Source organism: Pelophylax lessonae (genome assembly GCF_965119305.1).
Source record: "Pelophylax lessonae genome assembly, chromosome: 11".
Classification (NCBI taxonomy): domain Eukaryota; kingdom Metazoa; phylum Chordata; class Amphibia; order Anura; family Ranidae; genus Pelophylax; species Pelophylax lessonae.
Window position 1 is genome coordinate 78,582,834 of NC_138778.1, and position 20,576 is coordinate 78,603,409.

General features: G+C 47.5%; 1 protein-coding gene across 1 annotated transcript in view; it reads left to right on the forward strand.

The window, feature by feature from the left end:
* Positions 1-20,576, forward strand: part of KCTD2 (potassium channel tetramerization domain containing 2) — a 378,328-nt gene that overhangs the window by 222,558 nt on the left and 135,194 nt on the right. Inside the window, exons 3-4 of the mRNA XM_082271441.1 lie at positions 5,812-5,903; positions 11,875-11,970. Of these exons, the coding sequence (XP_082127567.1) occupies positions 5,812-5,903; positions 11,875-11,970 (188 nt within the window). The remainder of the gene's footprint in view (positions 1-5,811; positions 5,904-11,874; positions 11,971-20,576) is intronic.

A 20,576-nucleotide genomic window follows, 5' to 3' on the forward strand; every position in this document is an offset into this window, starting at 1 on the left:
AGGAAGACCCGCCACATGTGGAAGTAAGAAGAAGTCGATAAAACGACTGGCGTGTTCGGTGAGGTTACCTATACCCGACACAATAGGACGCCCAGGAGGGCAATGTAAATTTTTGTGCGTCTTAGGGAGGGCATAGAATGTCGCCTCCCTAGGAAGACGCACATTTAAATAATTATATGTGTCTTGGTCAATAATGCCATTCTGAAATGCTTCGCCAATAAGGGTTTTGTATTCCTCACCGAACCTGACAGTCGTGGAGCAATTTATCCTCCTATACCACGAGGTGTTGTTAAGTATGTCGTAACACATTTGTTCATAGCTTGCCTTCGTCATAAGATTCTTATGACGAAGGCAAGCTATGAACAAATGTGTTACGACATACTTAACAACACCTCGTGGTATAGGAGGATAAATTGCTCCACGACTGTCAGGTTCGGTGAGGAATACAAAACCCTTATTGGCGAAGCATTTCAGAATGGCATTATTGACCAAGACACATATAATTATTTAAATGTGCGTCTTCCTAGGGAGGCGACATTCTATGCCCTCCCTAAGACGCACAAAAATTTACATTGCCCTCCTGGGCGTCCTATTGTGTCGGGTATAGGTAACCTCACCGAACACGCCAGTCGTTTTATCGACTTCTTCTTACTTCCACATGTGGCGGGTCTTCCTTCATATATCAAGGATACTGTGGACCTGCTGAGGACCCTGGAGGGGATGGTCCTTCCTCCTGACGCCCTGCTCGTGACTTTGGATGTGGAGGCTCTGTACTCGAGCATCCCTCACGAGCGGGGCGTCGGGATGATAGGTACCTTCCTCTCCGAACAGGATCGTCATACCTGGCCCTTCAATCGGTTTCTTCTCAAACTATTAACATTTGTCCTTACCCACAATTGGTTCTCCTTCAATGGTTCCCACTTCCTCCAGGTACAGGGGGTGGCTATGGGCACATGCTGTGCACCTGCCTACGCCAACCTGTACCTGGGGGGGTGGGAACGTTACATCTTCTCTGAAGAAATTTACACTCAGTATGTCTGCCATATTCAATTATGGCTTAGATACATTGACGATGTTCTAATTGTGTGGTTAGGCTCTTCCAATACCCTGACCAAGTTTATCGAACTCCTTAACATCAATGAGTTCAACTTGAAATTTACTTTTTCTTTTCATCCTACTGAGGTCAACTTTCTAGATCTGACCATTATGAAGGACTCGGAGGGCCAGGTTGTGACCAACCTATTCCGTAAGCCGACCTCAGGCAATACTATTCTCCATGCCTCCAGTGCGCATCCACCCACATTACTACGTAGCATCCCCTATGCCCAGTATATCAGGCTGAGGCGCAATTGCAAGCTCACTACTGATTTCAACCATCAAGCAGGCCTCCTACGTACCCGTCTCCTCCAGAGAGGGTACAGTAAAAGCATATTACGCAAAGCTTATAATCGTGCCCGCTCTAAAAACAGGGCCGAACTTCTTTATAAACCCAACGTGGCCCCACATCAACCCACTGTTAGACTCATCACTGAGTTTTCGAGTCACCAAGGCTTACTTAGAAGCATTTTGAATAGGCACTGGCACATACTCGGTGAAGACCCCATTGTCCGCAAACACATTAATCCCACCCCACAGGTGACTTTCAGGCGGACGCGCTCTTTGCGCGATCGCTTGACAAGCAGTTTCTATCAACCGTCTAGAGTGCCCCCCCCCAGGAACAGGGGCACTTTCAGATGCCATCAGTGTGCTTACTGTCCCTGGGTTGCTGAAGGCACCCAATTTTTGTTACCTAATGGAGAGACCCTATTTCCAACATTTCGAGCGGATTGCAATACCCAAGGGGTGATCTATTTAATGTACTGCGACTGTGGGGTCTTCTATGTAGGGAAGACTGTACGCCCACTCAGACGTCGTATTAACGACCATGTATACTGTTCTTCCAAAGGGAAGATGCTTACTCCTGTCACCAGACATTTAGATCTGCACCACAGATTTAATAATCGGTGTGCACATTTTTTTATTCTAGAGGTGATTCCTCAAGACCCTCGTGGAGGCGATTGGAACAGGCGTGTCCTACAACGTGAGGCACTCTGGATTTTACGCCTCAATGCCACCTGCCGCCCGGGGTTGAATGAGGCACAGTCTTTCAAATCTTTTCTGTAACTTTAATATTTTTTCCCCCCCTTTTTCCCCTTCCCACAACCCTACCCCCTCCTCCCCCTTTTCTGGATTTTTCCTGTGATTCATATATGGTTCATTGGACCTGGTGCGCATTTTTTGCGCCCTCATTTTCCGATATATATTTCCTCAGTTTGAAGGTTGTTCCTTCTCATTGCAGTGGCCCATATGGTTGGGCTTTTGCCATGGCTGGAATTTTATGTATTTACCTTTCTATATTTAACATCATTTATTCATGGATCTGATATTTAATTCAATATATCCCTGTTTTTCTCTTCTTTTTCGTTCTATAGGTGCTGCTGTCATTGGGGGATGTTGCTATGTCCTGGTTCCACTGGGTGGCGCTGCTTCATTGTCAACGGTCTACTCGAGTTTATTAGGTTTCACTGTGCGGCCGGGGAGCCACATTGCAACGCTTCCTTTGGAGGCTTTCGATGTGGCATATGAGCCCATTATACCTTCGGGCTTCTGGTGGGCTCCTCCCCTCCCACGCCCTGCCAGTCCGGCGTTTCCTACCCTTTTACGCACGGCTATTTGGCGCATGCGTGGGCTGGACGGCCGGGGTCAGACTGACGTCACTTCCGGGTGACTCACTGACCCGGGAACAATTGAGCTATAAAGGAGGCAGATATCCAGCCTCCGTTATGGCGGTCATTCCCCATCCGGGGGTCACTGATCTGTATCTTTGAGGAGCATTTGGAGGACGCGCTGCATGGTAATCTTTATCTCCTTATTTCGCCGCTCTGTCTATCTAAAGTTCCAGTCTAGTTTTTAATTGTCTATCTGTTGCTAGCTCTCTTCGCTTTGGAGGAACTGCCTGCTATTTTACCTTATGCCTTATGTCCGGCTATATATGGGACAGGTGAGTATATACTAACTTTAACACCGACATTGGCCACCCTTCACGGCCTCTGTCCTTAGACATCCGGCACTTCCCTCCTGTGATTTTTCCCTGTAGGTATTGGTGTTCCATATATCTAATCTACTTTTCTGATTAGGTTTCATTAACCATGTGGGTGCTGGTTCTTGTCATTGCTGCTATTTATGCTTTCTGCATCTCCATTCCCTTGGGACATTTTTCTGGCTTGGGTATATTGCTATTTGCCGCTATAATTACCCCCTGTTATATCTCTTGGATGCCGTCATCTGCTACTCTAACTGGCCCTATGACATCTCACTCCTTACCACAGGCTTACTCTATATTGTGACTACCTGATTCTCTTTTAATCTGACCATAAGCAGTGCGTGCTCCTCCAGCTACCTCAACAGGTCACCCCTCGTGATTACTAATTACAAGATTGGTTTATTATGCTTCTGGCGCCTACTGGTTGGCTCCAGCAACATCTTCCTATGGGTAGGTATTGCTACCTGACTTATATGATCCTTTATGTCTTGCTACTTTCTCCCTTGTTCCCCATAGTGACCCCTCTACTCCCGAGACCCTTGTATCAGTGACCCATAGCCCACCCAGTTTGACCATGACTGGAGGTGAGTCTACCATCTCCCTTTCCCTCTGTGCCAGCTGTACTATTTTAGATGTTAATCATGAGAACACTCTAGCAATTTGCCAGCTAGTGTTCTAACTGGCGACATGTTAATTGCTTGGACATATTCAACTTGCAACATCAATGTTCATTTTACTGATGGTATGTTGCTATACTAATCTCATTGTATCCTACCACACAGAATCGATATTCCAAACCGCTCCGGATGAAGTCTGAACACCAGGCGAAACATGTAGAGCAATTGGATATATTGGTTTATTTCCTTGTGGAAGCTGTTATCTTATTGTACAGGACGCTCTGCGTTGCCTGCACCGTGGTGCGGCTTGTGTGCAGCGTATAGCGCCCTATTTTTCCTTTGTACATCATTCAAATGCAATCTTGTATTGTCCGTTGCATTGTATGTTTTAGGTGTGAGGTCCTCCCCACTCACCTATCATTTGTATCCTCTGATCAATGAAATTGTCCATGTTGATCGGTCGATACACACTTTTGTGGTCTTAATGCTTATCTAAAATAAAGTGTTGTTTTTTATTACGGTGCCTTCAAAGTCCATTTATTCCTCCCCCCCTTTTTTGCAATGTCAGGAACGTGCTGGCCACAGTACTGTTACTTGCCAAAGGCGGACGCAAATGCGTATGCGCGATCTCGCAAGTGGCCAACGTTTTAGATGTGCTAATGCATACATGCGCACAGTTATTCATGAACGCACGCACGAGTGCGCGCCAATAGACGTTGGTGCCAAAACACCATGTATAAGTGTAGCAGTTGCACTAAGGCTTTGCTGTATGATCTGTAGCTGTACCTGAGCTCCTGAAATCCAATCTTGTTTCTTCTGTGTTTGACCCGGTTTGCCTTTGACTCCGCTTGCATCTCTCCCACCTTGACCTTGGCCTGTATCTGGACTTTCCTTTTGTCTTTGCCCACCTGCCTGAACTCTGGATACTTTCTGCCTTCAGTCTTTGCCTGCTATTGATTGTCTGTCACCGACCCTGCTTGTCTGACTATGCTACCTGTGTCTCTTGCTCTGCACCTGCCTGGAGTCTTTCAGTTCTGCCTACCTGCTGTTACCTTCTGGTCCACCCTGGTGGCACACCCACCATTTGGAAGACAATCCAGGCACCCTTACACCACCATGCTCTCGTGGCCACTGTCACAACATCCATGGTCCTGGAGCCGGGGTTGTACGAGAGGCCTTCCCTCTGCACATCAGGCTCAGCTGTCAGGTATGCGACAGACAGTGATTCAGGCCTATTCAATTAAGGGTCAGTTTCCTCCCTTCCCATTTAAGGCGCACTGTACATACTTGGGCGCTTAGTGCCTCCTGTGCCTTCGTCATCAGGAGTTAGTGCTTCAGGTTTGCAAGGTGGCCACCTAGTCTGCTGTGCAAACTTTCACAAAGTTTTATAAGGTGGATATGTTGGCATCTGCAGATGCTTCTTTTGGCCGCAAGGTTTTGCAGGTGTGTTGTTTGTTTTTTTTTTCAGGTGAGCTCCAGTAGTTTATGGTTGAGCTCCATGTTACCTGGTTGGCTACAGTTTAGCCTTGGGAATTTTTTCATGCTGTTCCCACCCATCATGTTTAACACTGCTATGGGATGTCCCAATGTTCAAGAAGATAAGGAGCTGTGTCTGTCAATGAACGAAAGAGAAAATGGGATTTTTGACTTGCCATAAAATCCATTTCTCTGATGTTCATTGACGGACACAGCACCCATCCGTCTGTGGAGTTGGCTTTCTTCTGACACTGCTTGTAACAAAAGTGTCTATAGAGTGGGAGTATACCCCCTGGGACTGCCCCATAGTCGTAGTCAAGCTTTACTGCCTAGTGTCCTACTCCTGTAGGGGGCAGTATAACTCAATGGTCAAGAAGATAAGGAGCTGTGTCTGTCATTGAACATCAGAGAAATGGATTTTACGGTAAGTCAAAAATCCCATTTTTTGATGATATACTAATTTTATGAGATGCACTTGTCTATACGAAAGTGTGTTTTATAACTGCAATAATTCAGTGTGTTACGTATTAAATAACAAGTTCAAGTGTATCTTCTCAATACAGTGAAACTTTTAAAAATCTGAATTAAAATTGATGCCCATTCAGTGCTGAAATAGTGTTTATCCTTCCTCTGCAGGTGTGTTAGAAGAAGCTGAGTTCTACAACATTGCTTCATTGGCCCGGCTAGTTAAAGAGCGTATTCGAGACAATGAGAATAGAACTTCACAGGTAAATCTTACGTCTTGACGTCTTACTTCCTTGGTGTTTTTTCTGCTCATCACCTTTAAACCTAAAGACTTCTTTTTATTCCATGGCATGAAGTACAAAATTATTTTGACATGCTGTTTTTTGAATGACCAATGTTGATAAATCCCAATAAGCTGGTAAAATGTTTGTCATTATTTGCAAGAAAAGCCCAAAATTTTTGTTTAATGTGAAAAATGTTATGAGGAGTAAATAGATACCTAACATGTAACTCTTTAAAATTGCATCTGCCCGTGGAATGGCAGCAAACTATGGTGCTTAAAATTCTCCATAAGGGATGCTTTAAACGCCTTTACAGGTTACCAGTTTAGAGGTGCGCAGGAGGTCTGGTGCTCGAATTATTGCCCTCGCTCTGACGCTCACGACAGTACCTCACATGTGTGGTGCAATCACCATTTTACATATACATGCGGGAGTAACATATGAATTTGCATTAGCATGTAAGCAGGATGGGACTTGGCGCTTTACATTTTTTTTTATTATATTATTTATTTTATACAAACCACATATATATGCAGAAGTGATCCGAGTGGCTAATTAGTGGTGGATTTGGCAAATGCATGAATGAGAATCGCCAGCTGAAAATATATATACCAAAATGATCATCATTTCGGTATAACCACTGAAACCTGGGGACGTCCATGCACATCAGTCAGATGGTGAACGCACCGACAAGAAACAATGCGGTACTTGACCTACTGATTACCAACAATACAGACCTGCTCACGGATATAGAGATACGGGGCAACTTAGGAAACAGTGACCATAGGTCAATTGGTTTCAGTATTAATCATAGTAATAGGAAACACAAGGGTAATATAAGGACACTGAATTTCAAAAGAGCCAATTTCCCAAAACTGCGCTCTCTGCTAGAAAATATCAAATGGGATAGAACCCTGGGAACAAAGAACACGGAGGAAAAATGGGAGTGCTTCAATAGCATACTAAACAAAGGGATTGGCTAGTGCATTCCAAAGGGAAATAAATTTAAAAGAGCAAAACTGAACCCTGGGTGGCTAAAATCCACCTTAAAAATGCATATTAAAACTAAAGAAAAGGCCTTCAAAAAATACAAGACTGAGGGGTCATTGGCAGCATTCAAGCATTACAAAGAGTGTAATAAGAAATGTAAAGAGGAAATCAAGGCGGCTAAAATAGAACACGAGAGACATATAGCGGAAGAGAGTAAAAAGAACCCCAAGAAATTCTTTAAGTATATAAACAGTAAGAAAGCGAGGCCAGAACACATTGGCCCCATAAAAGACGACAAAAGAAATATGACCACAGAGGACAGAGAAAAGGCGGAAGTGTTAAATAATTTCTTCTCTTCAGTCTTCACAAAAGAATCGGGGGGCTACACTAACCCAGCTTGTAAGGCTAAACTAAATAATACACTTCAGGAAGAACCGCCATGGCTAACAGAAGATAGACTTAGAACTAAACTAAGGAAACTTAACATAAATAAATCACCGGGACCGGATGGCTTGCACCCGAGGGTTCTTAAAGAGCTCACTCAGCCAGGTGATTGCCAGACCATTATTCTTGATCTTTAAGGATAGTCTGCAGACAGGTATGGTGCCAGCTGATTGGAAGAAAGCCAACGTGATACCAATATTTAAAAAAGGGCCAAGATATATCCCGGGTAACTATAGGCCGGTTAGCCTAACATCAGTATTCTGCAAGATTTTGGAGGGGATGTTAAGGGACCACATACAAGACTTTAGTAATGAAAACGGTATTATTAGTAGTAATCAGCATTGATTCATGAAAAATCGTTCTTGCCAAACCAATCTATTAACCTTCTACGATGAAGTGAGCTGCCACCTAGATAAAGGTAAGCCTGTGGACAGGGCCGGCGCTACCACTAGGCAAGTTAGGCAGCCGCCTAGAGTGCACTGCCGCCTAGGGTGCCCGGCCGCTGGTTTCCCCTAAGTTCTCAGTCTCTCCCTCCCTTTCCCTGCCCTGTGCTGTGCAGCAGCCAGCCGCTCTGGTCTCTATACTGTCTATCTATCACTGGCTGCAGTGATCGGCATTTTTTTTTACTTCAGTCTGATGTCTGTCAGACTGTCTCTCACCCCCCTCCTCCCCCCAGATGTCATTGCTTGGTCAGCCTCGGCTTCCGTAGGTCCGTCCTCTTCTTCTGTGCTGTGCTGCGGAGTGATATCAGAGGGACTGGGCGTGTCAGTGCAGCCAGCGTGGGAGAACAAGCAGAGAGGAAGTGGAGTGGAGTCTCGGGGAACTTAATTTGTGAGTGAACTGACTACACCCTGCACAACCCCCCTCTCTCCCCCTGCTACTCTTCTTTCCCTTGTCATTTCTTACAGTGCAGACTGGGGAGGAGGGGGAATTGTGAGGACAAGGGAGGAGGGGGATTGTGTAAACTGAGGGGGGCTGTGCATTCTGGGGGGGGGATTGTGAGGACTAGGGAGGAGGGGGATTCTGTAAACTGAGGGGGGCTGTGCATTCGGGGGGGGGGAGTGAGGACTAGGGAGGAGGGAGATTCTGTAAACTGAGGGGGGCTGTGCATTCTGGGGGGGGGGGAGATTGTGAGGACTAGGGAGGAGGGGGATTCTGTAAACTGAGGGAGGCTGTGCATTCTGGGGGGGGATTGTGAGGACTAGGGAGGAGGGGGATTCTGTAAACTGAGGGGGGCTGTGCATTCTGGGGGGGGTTGTGAGGACTAGGGAGGAGGGGAATTCTGTAAACTGATGTGGGCTGTGCATTCTGGGGGGGGGATTGTGAAGATTAGGGGGAGGGGGATTCTGTAAACTGAGGGGGACTGTGCAGACTGGGGGGGATTGTGCCAACTGGGGGGGAGGGGGGATTGTGTAAACTGAGAGGGGCTTGTTGCAGACTGGGGGAGGGGGAGATTGTGCAGACTGGGGGAGGGGGATTGTGCAGACTGGGGGAGGGGGACTAGGGGGAGGAGAAATTGTGCAGACTGGGGGTGGTAGGTACAGACTAGTGGAGGGGGGATTACGCAGATTAGGGGGATTGTGGGGACTAGGGCAAGGGGGGCTTGTGCAGACTGGGGGTAGGAGGGATTGGACAGACTGTGGGGGGGGGGGGCTGAGAGCAGCACAGAGGAAACTACAACTCCTGGAGTTTTGGAGGCAGGCAGAGGCAGGGCACTCCAGGGAGTCGGGGCACACCTGACTGGCTAAGGCTGCATGCCGGCTGCCACAACTTGACCCCAGGACCAGGAGCATCACCCCCCCCCCCCAGGAGGTTGTGCAAGGACCTGCTGAGCTGCCATCGCTGAGGTGAGAGATCATAACACAGCTGACCCTCACATCAGGCTGCATTTATGGGTACTGGTGAGGCTGCATTTATGGGTACTGGTGAGGCTGATCTGATGGGCACCTATGAGGCTGCACTGATGGACACTGGTGAGGCTGCATTGATGGGCACTGGTGAAGCTGCATTGATGGACACTGGTGAGGCTGCACTGAAGGGCACTGGTGAGGCTGCATTGATGGGCACTGGTGAGGCTGAATTGCTGTTGAGAAAGGGGTGGGACATATGTGATGTCATGATATGGGCAGATCATTTGGGTTTGTGATGTCACATCGTGGGCTGAGCATATGGGGGGGGTGGGGCGACAATTTTTATTTTGCCTAGGGAGGCAAAAATCCTTGCATCGGCCCTGCCTGTGGATGTGGTGTATCTGGACTTTGCAAAGGCCTTTGACACCGTTCCCCACAAACGCTTACTGTTCACACTAAGGAAGGTAGGTATGGACCATAGGGTGAGTACCTGGATAGAGAACTGGCTCCAGGGGAGAGTCCAGAGGGTGGTGATTAATGGGGAGTACTCGAATTGGGTGGGTGTGGAAAATGGGGTCCCCCAAGGTTCTGTCCTGGGGCCAATCCTGTTTAATTTATTACAATCTCAGTATTTGCAGATGATACTAAACTAAGCATGCCAATATCTTCTATGCAGGATGTGGAAACCTTACAAGCGGATCTGAACATAATTATGGGGTGGGCAACTACATGGCACATGAGGTTTAATGTTGAAAAATGTAAAGTAATGCACTTGGGCGTCAGAAACACGAAAGCAAGCTACTCACTGGGGGGGGGGGAAACCTCTGGGTGATTTTAGGATGGAAAAGGACCTAGGGGTACTGGTAAACAACAGGCTTGGCAGTGGCATGCAATGCCAAGCCGCTGCAAGCAAAGCCAACAGAATACTAGCATGTATAAAAAAGGGGATTCACTCTAGAAATAAAGAGATTATTCTCCCACTCTACAAGACTCTGGTCTGGCCACATCTGGAGTATGCTGTCCAGTTCTGGGCACCGGTCAGGAAGGATGTGCTGGAATTGGAGAGAGTCCAGAGAAGGGCAACAAAAATAATTAGGGGAATGGAGGGCATCGGCTTTGAGGGAAGACTACAAACACTGAACTTATTCTCTCTGGAGAAGAGACGATCGAGGGGGGGATATGATATCAATGTACAAATACTATACTGGCGACCCTAGCATAAGGAACAAACTTTTCAGAGAAAGGGAATACAATAAGACACGTGGCCACTCACTAAAACCAGAGGAAAAACGGTTTAACCTTAAAATACGTAAGGGGTTCTTCACTCTCAGAGCAGTAAGGATGTGGAATTCTCTTCCACAAGCAGTCCTATCAGCAGGGAGCATGAATAGTTTAAAAAAACGATTAGATGGGCACCTTAAGGACCACAATATACAGGGGTATACAATATACGGCTAACAGCAAACACAAACACATCATAGGTTGAACTGGATGGACTGATGTCTTTTTTCAACCTCACAAACTATGCAACTATGTAACATCCTCCAGGCGTGAAGTGGTTAAATAAAACATTTTTGTTTTCATTAAAGTGTTTCTAAAGGCTGAAGGGTTTTACCTTTGATGCATTCTGTGCATGAAGATTAAAAATCCTTCCACCACCTTCAGCTCCCCACCCAGCCCCCCTTATACATACCTGAGCCCATCTGGATCCAGAGATGTGCATGAGAGCAGCATCTCTCTCCCTCTCCCATTCTCTCCCTTTCCCCGTCTCCCTTTCCCCTTCCCCCTCCCTTTCCCCCCTCCCTTTCCCCCTTTCCCTTTCCCCCTCTCCCTTTCCCCCTCTCCCTTTCCCCTCTCCCTCTCTCTCTCTCTCTCTCTCTTTCTTTCTTTCTTTCTCTCTCTCTTTTTCTCTTTAATATTTTTTCTATCAGGAGCCTGAAAAGCATTGCACACCTTCAGCTTTGTGCCCGTACCTACAGGTTTTTACAAAGCTGAAGGAAGAGTGAATGATGCCGCAGTGACAAACGGGACTTGTAGTTTATCCATTCAAAGATTCCTGTGAATAGACGATATGGCTCTACGTGCTGAGCCCTGCACAGCTGCGTCATTTTCAATATGTCAGAGGGTGCCGGAAGAGGATCCCTTACCCACTGTCACAATAGAATGGGTTAGAGGGGTGAGCAGGGCACGAGCTGGAAAATGTTACATGTTATACACTAAATTTGGGTGTAATATATTTCAAAGGTAAACTTTGCTTTTAAATTCAGTGATTGAAGGATAGGCCAAGGACAATCTGGACTGGCTGGGGAGAAAGGGCTGGATGGTGTTGGATCTCAGCCTAGAAATGGGGCAGGCACTAGCTGATTGCTGCAGTCTCTAATGCACAACGTAAGAAGACTGCAGTGTGCATTCAAATTAGAATATGCAGTTTGAGTACAAGAGAGAAGCCTGTATGACACAGGACTGCAGGTAAGGCTCCAGTTCAGCATCAATTCTATGACTGACATGGTCACTTTAGGAATTAACTTTTACAACTTGCAGTAGTACATAGTTCACTGCATACATTTGTTTGGCTTAGTACCTTTGGTAACCATCCTTGCAATTTGTTAGTTTGAATATACTCATATGTACAACCTAACAGTGCTAATAGCTTCAACACCTTTTACCAGGGTCCTGTGAAACATGTATACAGAGTGTTACAGTGCCAGGAGGAGGAACTTACACAGATGGTGTCCACCATGTCTGATGGGTGGAAGTTTGAACAGGTGAGTGACTGCATGAAATAAAGATTTGTCATAATGGTATACAATAAAAGCTTTATTTTTGTACTTGAGAATTTCACAGTGTCCTATTTCTATATAAACCCCTGACGTGGAATATGAACAAAGCATATCCCCCTATAGTGTGTACTTGTCTCAATCCAGAGCACTGTGTCATTTCTGTCTGCTGCCCTGTTACTCTATCTGCAGAGTAACCTTCTGACAAGTTTTCCTGACACCAAATGAAAGAATGTGACAGTGACAGGGGAGACCCACAGCTTATAGTCTGTGATTGACAGACTCAATTCTATTCCTATGTGCTGAGTTAAGAGGATGTGTACTACAAAAAACATACAAAAGAGGGCTCAGCAGCCTAGTGCATTATCCCACAGCATTTTTCTCTTTCGTTCATTGATGGACACAGCTTCTCATCTTCTTGATTTCATGGGTTATACTGCCCCCTACAGGAGTAGGACACTATAACCTACGTAGTCCAGAAGATGAGCTGTGTCCATCAATGAATTTCAGAGAAATAGATTTTACGGTAAGTAAAAAATCCCATTATTTATGGTCATCAAAAATAATACTCATAAACATGTGAATTAAAATTGCTAATCAAACTACTCCTCTATAGCCCAGTAGTCCTAGACTTGGCACACTTAAGTGCAGCGGGACTTCACCGGGATCCTTAATGCTAACACATTTTAAACCCCTTCATTAGAGGATTTCCTTCTAAACGCGTTAGCCATTAGGGATTGATTAGCGATTTAAATTCACATGTTTCTGAGTATTATTCTTTTTGATCCTAAATAAAGGCTGTGGGATTATGCATTAGGCTTGTGTGCCCTCTTTTTTCTTGTTTTTTTGTAGTGGCTTCAGAATATCCCCAGTCGTAGAGGACAGCAAGGCTTGGAGCATTCCCCAGCGATGTTGTGTCATCCTTTATACCTGTATCGGGCTATCACACTTCTGCGCTGGTGACATTCTGTCATTTAAGAGGGTGTGTCCCTTCCAATCAGCTCTCAGAGCTCTCCTCACTGAGCTCTGTAGCGTGTAATTTAAACTCTCTGCCCCTGTATTCTGTAAATTCGGACAAGCTTTATAAATTTTGGATTTTGAACACATGTAGAGGAGAGAAGACTGCAGATAAACGGGTATATTTTAGGATGATTTATTTCATCCCTGTGTATCACCTGATGCCAGTCACTTCACTAGATTTACAACCACTTTAGGATAGTCTCACACCTTTGCAGATATTGGATTTAGAACGAAAGGCCTTGGGTTATAGGGTTGTGCTCTGTATAAACACTGTAGGAAAGAAAAAAATATCAGGTTGTTGTAACCATTTGCATTACCTTTCTTACTGTTTTTCTACTTAAAGGATAAGTTCACCTTTTTACAAAAAATAATAAATGTACATTTCTCTTATGTCCTCTGACAGTCGCCGCCAATCCATATAAGCCTTCACTATTGGGTAATGGCGCCGTCTGCAGGAGTAAGCTAGGCAGATAGAAATGTTAATACATAACTTTTCTATACTTAGACACACCTCTACGGGGCCGTCCCCAGCCATTATCCCTGATCCAGTCACAACTAGTCCTCAGTTTTATGCTGCCTAGCTTATTAGTAGTCTAGCTTTTCTAGCCGGGACCTAGTGTCTCGGTTTTTCTTTCTGTTTATTTCTGACAATATGTATTTTTCTTCTGAAAATAGATTTTTATTTCTCTCACTATCACTAGTTAGTCAGGGACTTTTTCCTTGAGGACTACAAGTGACTGCAGAGCTGGGCCTCACACTGGGTAATATAGATCCTTATGGAGTCCCAGCCTGCCAACGAGCGTCACAGGTTATTGGTGCGTCCAGGCCTCGCAAGGACAGTGCCCCTCGGAATGGGGACGAGCCTGCGTCTGTGCTGAGGGTGTCTCAACCCGGAAGGCCCGCGTGTTGCCAGCATCCCTCCTTGGCTGACGGCACCCCCACTTAGGGTGGGAGGTCTCCCGTATCAGAGCAGTGCCCGCTTCCCTGGACTGGTGAGTAGTGATACCCCCTTGTCCCTGGGGACTTTTGGGGGGTTTGTGGGCCCACTCTTAGGGGATGGCAGGGCTGGTGGTCTCTGTGGGATCCTCCGTCTGGCTGGCTTGGTGTTATTTCCCTACCTCCCTGGCCCTGCTGAGGGCGCTGTGTGAGGTACTTGTGGTACCTGGGGGGTTTTGGGAGGGGCTCCATAGCGGTGTGGGGTCTCTCTAGGGTCCCCTGTGGTGGCCAGACGCGTGTGTATGCTTAATTTGGCGCCGTTTTAGCGCGGCCGCCATTTTAGGTGAGGTCACTGGGCTCTGTGTGTGGGCAGCAGCCACGTCATGTATACTGCCTTGCTGCCGATCGGGCGCCATCTTAGGAAAGGGCACATACCTAGTAAGGGAAAGCGCCCATCTTGCTGGTGCCTTTTTACATAGAGTTTCATTAGGCACCATTTTATTGTGGCTCCTGAGCTAGGCCTCTAAGGGCGTGAGTTCACTTCCTCTCTTTCCTTCCATTTTACCTCAGAGCAGTCTGTGACAGTTTATGAATCTGTGGGCGGATTTTTACTAATGCCAAAGGCATTTTTCTGCTAAAACTGTTTTTTTTTTTGTGGATTTTGCATTTTCTGAAGGAGCTCTTTCAAACAATGCAGGCTGCGGTAGGGTTCCGCAGGAACCGCCAATTTAAAGGGCCAGCATCCCATTTTTTTTATCTTGGCTTTCTGGACTCCCAGACCCAAAATTCCCCCGCAGGCCTGGTGGAGGCTTCGGGTATTCCAGAAGCCTCTTCCCTGGTCTCCATTTTCTGCTGCTCTTGCACTTTTTTTGCATCCATGGTAGATCTGCGGAGTGCTCTTTTAAAAAACATTTTTTTTTTAAACAATTAACGGCCTGTGCCCTCCCAGTCCTTGGACTCCGAGCCTGAATGGTTGCCACGGACGATGTCCCTCCTGTGGGGTCCATGTCCTCCGCTTATGAGGAGGAGGGGGGGTGGAATAATCTTCCTCCTCGGTAGCGCGGGGATGCGCTGCCATAAGCTATCCTCATTAGCGCCATTACGGAAACTCTCCATCTTGACGATGATTCCTCTCAGTCAAGTACAAGGGCTGCTTTCGGGTTCCGAAGTGCCCGGACGTCGGGTCAGGTTTCCCTGCCCTGTGAATTTTCGCAAACTTTTGCATGACCGGTGACATCGCATTACACATATGCTGGTGGTGCCTGAGCATCTTTTCCCACAGCTATCCCTTTGTAGGAGGCCGTGATCAGATGTTGGACGGTGTCCCCTTACGTGGACCACACTGTCTCTGGGCTGACTAAATCCACCTCAATGCCAGTTCACAGATCTGGCTGATAGGCGCGTTGAGGCGCTTTCCTGTTTACACCTGTCTTTGCCACAGTGCTGTCCTCTCAGGCTCTTGCGGCATGGGCCAAGGTGCTTCGGTGCACCCTGGTGGCGGAGTCGACCTATCCGACTGTCCTTGACTTGGTGGTTCGGTTACCCGAACGGGGGTGTACCTGTGTGACGCGGCCTTGGATGAGGCTCCGTTAATCGCTTGGTTGTCTGCGGTTCGCTGCCTTTTTTGGCACAAAAGCTGGTCGACTGACCACGCTTCCAGACAGACGGTGTCTGATGTTCCTTGTTAGTGAGTCGTCCTTTTAGGAACACTCGCGCTGAGTTGATTAAGGGGCTTACGGGGTTCAGAGTACTCGGTTGCCCCTGGTCGCTAGGGGTAGGTCCTCCCGTGCTAGGCTGGGGCCTTCCTTGATAGCTCAGCGTGGATCCTTTCGTGCCTTAGGGGCGCAGGACAAGGGCTTCAAGCCCTCGGGTGGTCACAAGAAGCCGTGGTCGGGTGAGACAAAGGCCGGTCAGTCTGGCTCAGCGCCCCGGTCCACCTCTTCCTGCAGGGATGCCCTCACCCATCTTAGGGGTGGGGGGACGTCTGTGTTGCTTTCAGGTTCCCTGGTTGTCTAGTATTCAGGACAGGGGGGTTCATGAGTTGCTTCTTTTTCAGGGTACAAGATCAGTTTTTGATCTCGCCCCGTGGACAGGCTCTTCCTGTCGGCTCTCCAGCTGCCTCCTGCTCGTCTTAGGGATCTCATGGGAGCAGTGCATGTTCTGCTCGCCCAAGGAGTCTTTGTGCCCGAGTCTTTACGGGTCAGGTTTCGCAGTTTTTTCTTCCATCCTGTTCTCTGTGCCAGAACAGAGGGCACAGTGCGTCCGCTTCGGGGCTTGCAGTCTCTGAACTGTTTTTTGCGGATGCTGGAGTTCTGGATGGAATCCCTCAAAGCCGGTCGTGGCGTCATTGGGTCCAGTGGACTTCCTGGCCTCCCTTCGCCTTGCTGGATGAGTGTCTACCCATCCCTATCTACGAGGGCTCTCAGAGATGTCTCCGCTTCGCGGTGACTGGGGAGCTGGCCAGTTTTCTGGCGCTACCCTTCGGTTTTGCTTCGGCTCCCAGGTTTTTCACCAAGATTTTGGCTCCAGTGCGGGCCTTACTGCGTTTAAAGGAGATTGCGTACTCTTTTATCTGGCCGACCTCCTGTTCAGGTCGAGCTTGTGTGCATCTGTGTCGAGTTTTCTGACCGTGTTGGTTTCAGACATTCCAGGAGTTCTGGTGAAACGTCCATTTTCATTGGTCGGCACTGACTCCTTCAGGTCATCTTCATTACCTGGGGATGGTCCTGGACTCGGCTCACGCGCTAGTTTTTTCTTCCGGTGGGCTAACCCCTGCTCCTGAGGGATGAGATCAGATCCCTCAGGGATGATGATCCCTCCTCCTTGCAGGCCTATGGTGCGGTCTCTGGGTCTGATGGTTTCGGCTTTCCCAGCCATCCAGGTGGCCAGGTGAGGCAGGATGCCTCGGTCATTGGACAAGTAGTTTCTCTGTTCAACCGGCTGCGGTCGGATCCTTTGTGGTGGCTCCGGTCGCCGACCCTGACACAGGACCAGTCCTTTCGGCCTCTGTTGTGGACGGTATTCATCACGAATGCCAGCCTCTTGGGCTGGGGAAAAGTCCTGGGCACGCCTTGTGCCTGGGGGTTGTGGTCGGCGGTGGGGGCCTCTTTGCTGTTACACGTCTTGGAGCTCTGCGTGATCAGGCTTTGTCTGTTTCCATAGGGGTGTCCAGTTCCAGTACGGATGGACGAAGCCACGGCTGTGGCTTATATCAATCACCAAGAGTGCCCGGGCGGCCGAGGAAGTAGCCGTGCTCCTGTTTTAGGGCCGAATTGTGCATTCCTGCGCTTTCGGCTGTTCCCATTTCAGGTATGGAAAATTGGCAGACAGACTGTCTGAGTCACCTGATCTTGGACCAGGGAGTCTGGTCCCTGCATCCGGAGATGTTTCGTCTCCTGTGTACCCGTGGGGGACTCCGGACGTGGATCTGTTCAAGCCCCGTCTCGACAATGGGGTTGGGAAGTTTGTGGCCGGACCTCGCAATTCTCTGACGGACGCCATGGATGCGTTAGGGGTGCCTTTGGCACTGGTATCGGCTGTTGTATGCCTTCCCTCCGGTTCGACTGTTGTCCAGGTTCCTCCGCAGGTTGGCGTTGGAACGGATGTCAGTCTTTCTGGTGGCCCCAGACTGGCCACGTCGGTCCTGGTACGCGGCCATCATTCAGATGGTTGTCGGGCCTCCCTGGTGGCTTCCGCTGCGGGACGATTTACTGTCTCAAGGGCCGATCTTCCTTCCTGCTTTGCAGTCTCTGGCTTTCACGGCGTGGCTGTTGGAAGCCAGGTCTTGAGGGGTAGGGGTCTTCAACAGGCGGTCATCGCAGACTCCCTGAGGAAGTCACGTGACGTGACGTAACGCGTAGGAGGAGCCGCCGGAAACGGGAGGGACGTTAGGAATCGGAGCGAAGTTCTCCCAACGCTAATCAGATTGCTTATATGCCCATAAGAAGCTGACTAAATGTAAGTGCAATTGTTTTATTTGGAATAAATTGGTTTTAAATACTGCACCATGATGGCCCTTTGTGTTTGATGAGCCCCGAGGTCGGGATAGCAGTTAAGGATTCCTTAGGATGAAAGCACCCCAAAACGGACCCTTAGAGGTATCCCGGGACCACGGAAAAGACCCTTGAGATAAGAGACGCGAGCCGTGGAGTACCAAACCGGGGGATAGAGATATATATACACAGGCGATTTACACATATCATTAAGGTGAGAGTTTGGAGCACCTAGAGGTGACACCTGGTGGAGGAGCAAGTCGCAGCACCTTTGTTTGCACGGAAGCACCTTGAGATTTAAGTTGAAAGCACACAGTTAAATATTCTTTCTGTGGTGGTCTGGAATAAATGGACATTCACTTACATCACATTTTTTTGAGTTAAAGGAGTTTTAAAGACTTTGTTGGCAATATTTGTATTTATTGAAGAGTCACAGCACCCAGCACTTTATCAACTGGAATATTTGTTTTAGCACCTTATAGATGGGAATACTTGTTTATTTATTTATTTGTATTTATTGAAGAGTTACAGCACCTAGCACTTTACAAACTGGAATACTTGTTTTAGCACCTTATAGATGGGAATATTCGTTTATTCATTTATTTAAACACGATTGTTATTGAAGCACAATGTATTCACAGTTGTAAGGATACGGAATCATTTAAAAAACAGCACCTTATTCATCCGTCCATTACAAACGTATTTATGATATTTTAGTTATAATTACAGTTTTTTTGAGTTAAATTCACTTCTGAAGCGCGCCACAAACCCCCTCATTTACATCCCTACATTATTGAAGGCTCGTAAAGCTACCTCGAGGAAGATTTCTCATCACACCTGGAAAGTGTATATGCCTGGTGCGGATCGCATGCGTTCCATCCACGCTCCTTCTCGGTGGCGAAAGTTTTTGGCCTTCCTGCAAAAAGTAGTGGATCAGCGTTTGGTGCTGAACGCGATCAAGGGTCAGTTGTCGGCTTTGGCCGTCTTTTTTCACATCCCTTGGCATCGTATTCTTTGCTTCGCACTTCCTCATAAGGGTGCGGCGTCTGGCTCCTCCGAGGAATGCTCCCTTGCCTCCCTGGGGCCTGAATCTGGTGTTGTCTGTGTTACAACTACCTCCCTTTGAGAACATCAGAGTTTTTCCTCTGCCTGTGTTGTCCCAGACAGTTGCTTTTCTGGTGGCTATCATGTCTGCTCGCAGACTGTCTGCATTGGTTTTTTTGTCTTACTGTTTTCCTTATCAGGTGTTTCATGGGGATGAAGTGGTTCTGCGACCCACTCAGTCTTTTATTCCGAAGGTGATTTCTTCGTTCCACCTCCATGAGGATATCATGCTGCCTTCGCTTGTGAGAAGCCCCAGCATCTCCAGGAGATGGCTTTGCATTCCTTGGCTGTGGTCCGGGCGATCAGGGTTTTCCTGGCTGCCGCGGCATCTGTTCGGCAGTCTGATTCCCTGTTTGTTCTTCCTGAGGGACCTCGGAAAGGGCTGGGCCGCGTCCGCGGCTACCTTTTCTCCGTGGATCAGACTGACGTTTTTTTGTTTCATGCCTCTTCCATCGAGGGTCAGGGTCTTCCTTTCCCTGTAAGGGCCTTTTCTACTGGAGCTGTGAGCGTCTCTTGGGTTTTTCGCCATCAGGCTGCTCTGGCTCAGGTGTGAAAAGCGGCGACCTGGTCGTCTGTGCACTCTTTCACAAAATTCTACAGAATTGATGTTTTGGCATCCTCGGATGCTTCCCTTGGCCGCAAAGTTTTGAGGTGCAGCGATTGTTTGCAGAGACATATTTGTTTTTGTCTCTTCCTTTTTTTTTTTTCGTTACCTTTTCAGTTGGTTGCGTCTTCACACCCCTCACACCTGCACTGCTTTGGGACGTCCCAATAGTGAAGGCTTATATGGATCAGTGGTGACTGTCAGTGGGCATAAGAGAAAATAGAATTTTTGTAAGAACTTACTGTAAAACTCTTTTCTCAGAGTCCTCTGACAGTCGCCGCCCCCGCCCCTCTTTTGGATCCCTTTTTTTGGATCTGGGGGTTATTGCCTTCCGGTACTGCTTGCTACAAACTGAGGACCAGTTGTGACTGGATCAGGGATAATGGCTGGGGATGGCCCCCTAGAGGTGTGTCTAAGTATAGAAAAGTTTAGTATTAACATTTCTATCTGCCTAGCTTACTCCTGCAGAGGGCGCAATTACCCAATAGTGAAGGCTTATATGGATCGGCGGCGACTGTCAGAGGACTCAGAGAAAATAATTTTACGGTAAGTTTTTACAAAAATTATATTTTCTCTTTTGTTCACTGACAGACACAGCTTCAAGTCTTCAGACCATTGGGTATAATGCTGTCACTCTTCAGGAGTAGGACTAGGCACAAACCTTTTTGGTTACGCCCCTGGGGCAGTCTCAGAGGGTATACCATCACTTCCTGCTGTGAGACTACAGTTTTTTCTGCCTAATAAGGAGTAAGGACCTGGCTCTCTGCTGAGATATGCGATCCTGGCATTTTTTCCTATTTGAATTGAATGTTTTACTTTTTTCTTTTATTTTGTTCCTGTGTGAACTACAATCAACTGTTCCTGTGTGAACTACAATCAACAGTCGGACTGGGCGACGCACTGGATATTCTAGATCCTTACAGTTTTCCCAGACTGGC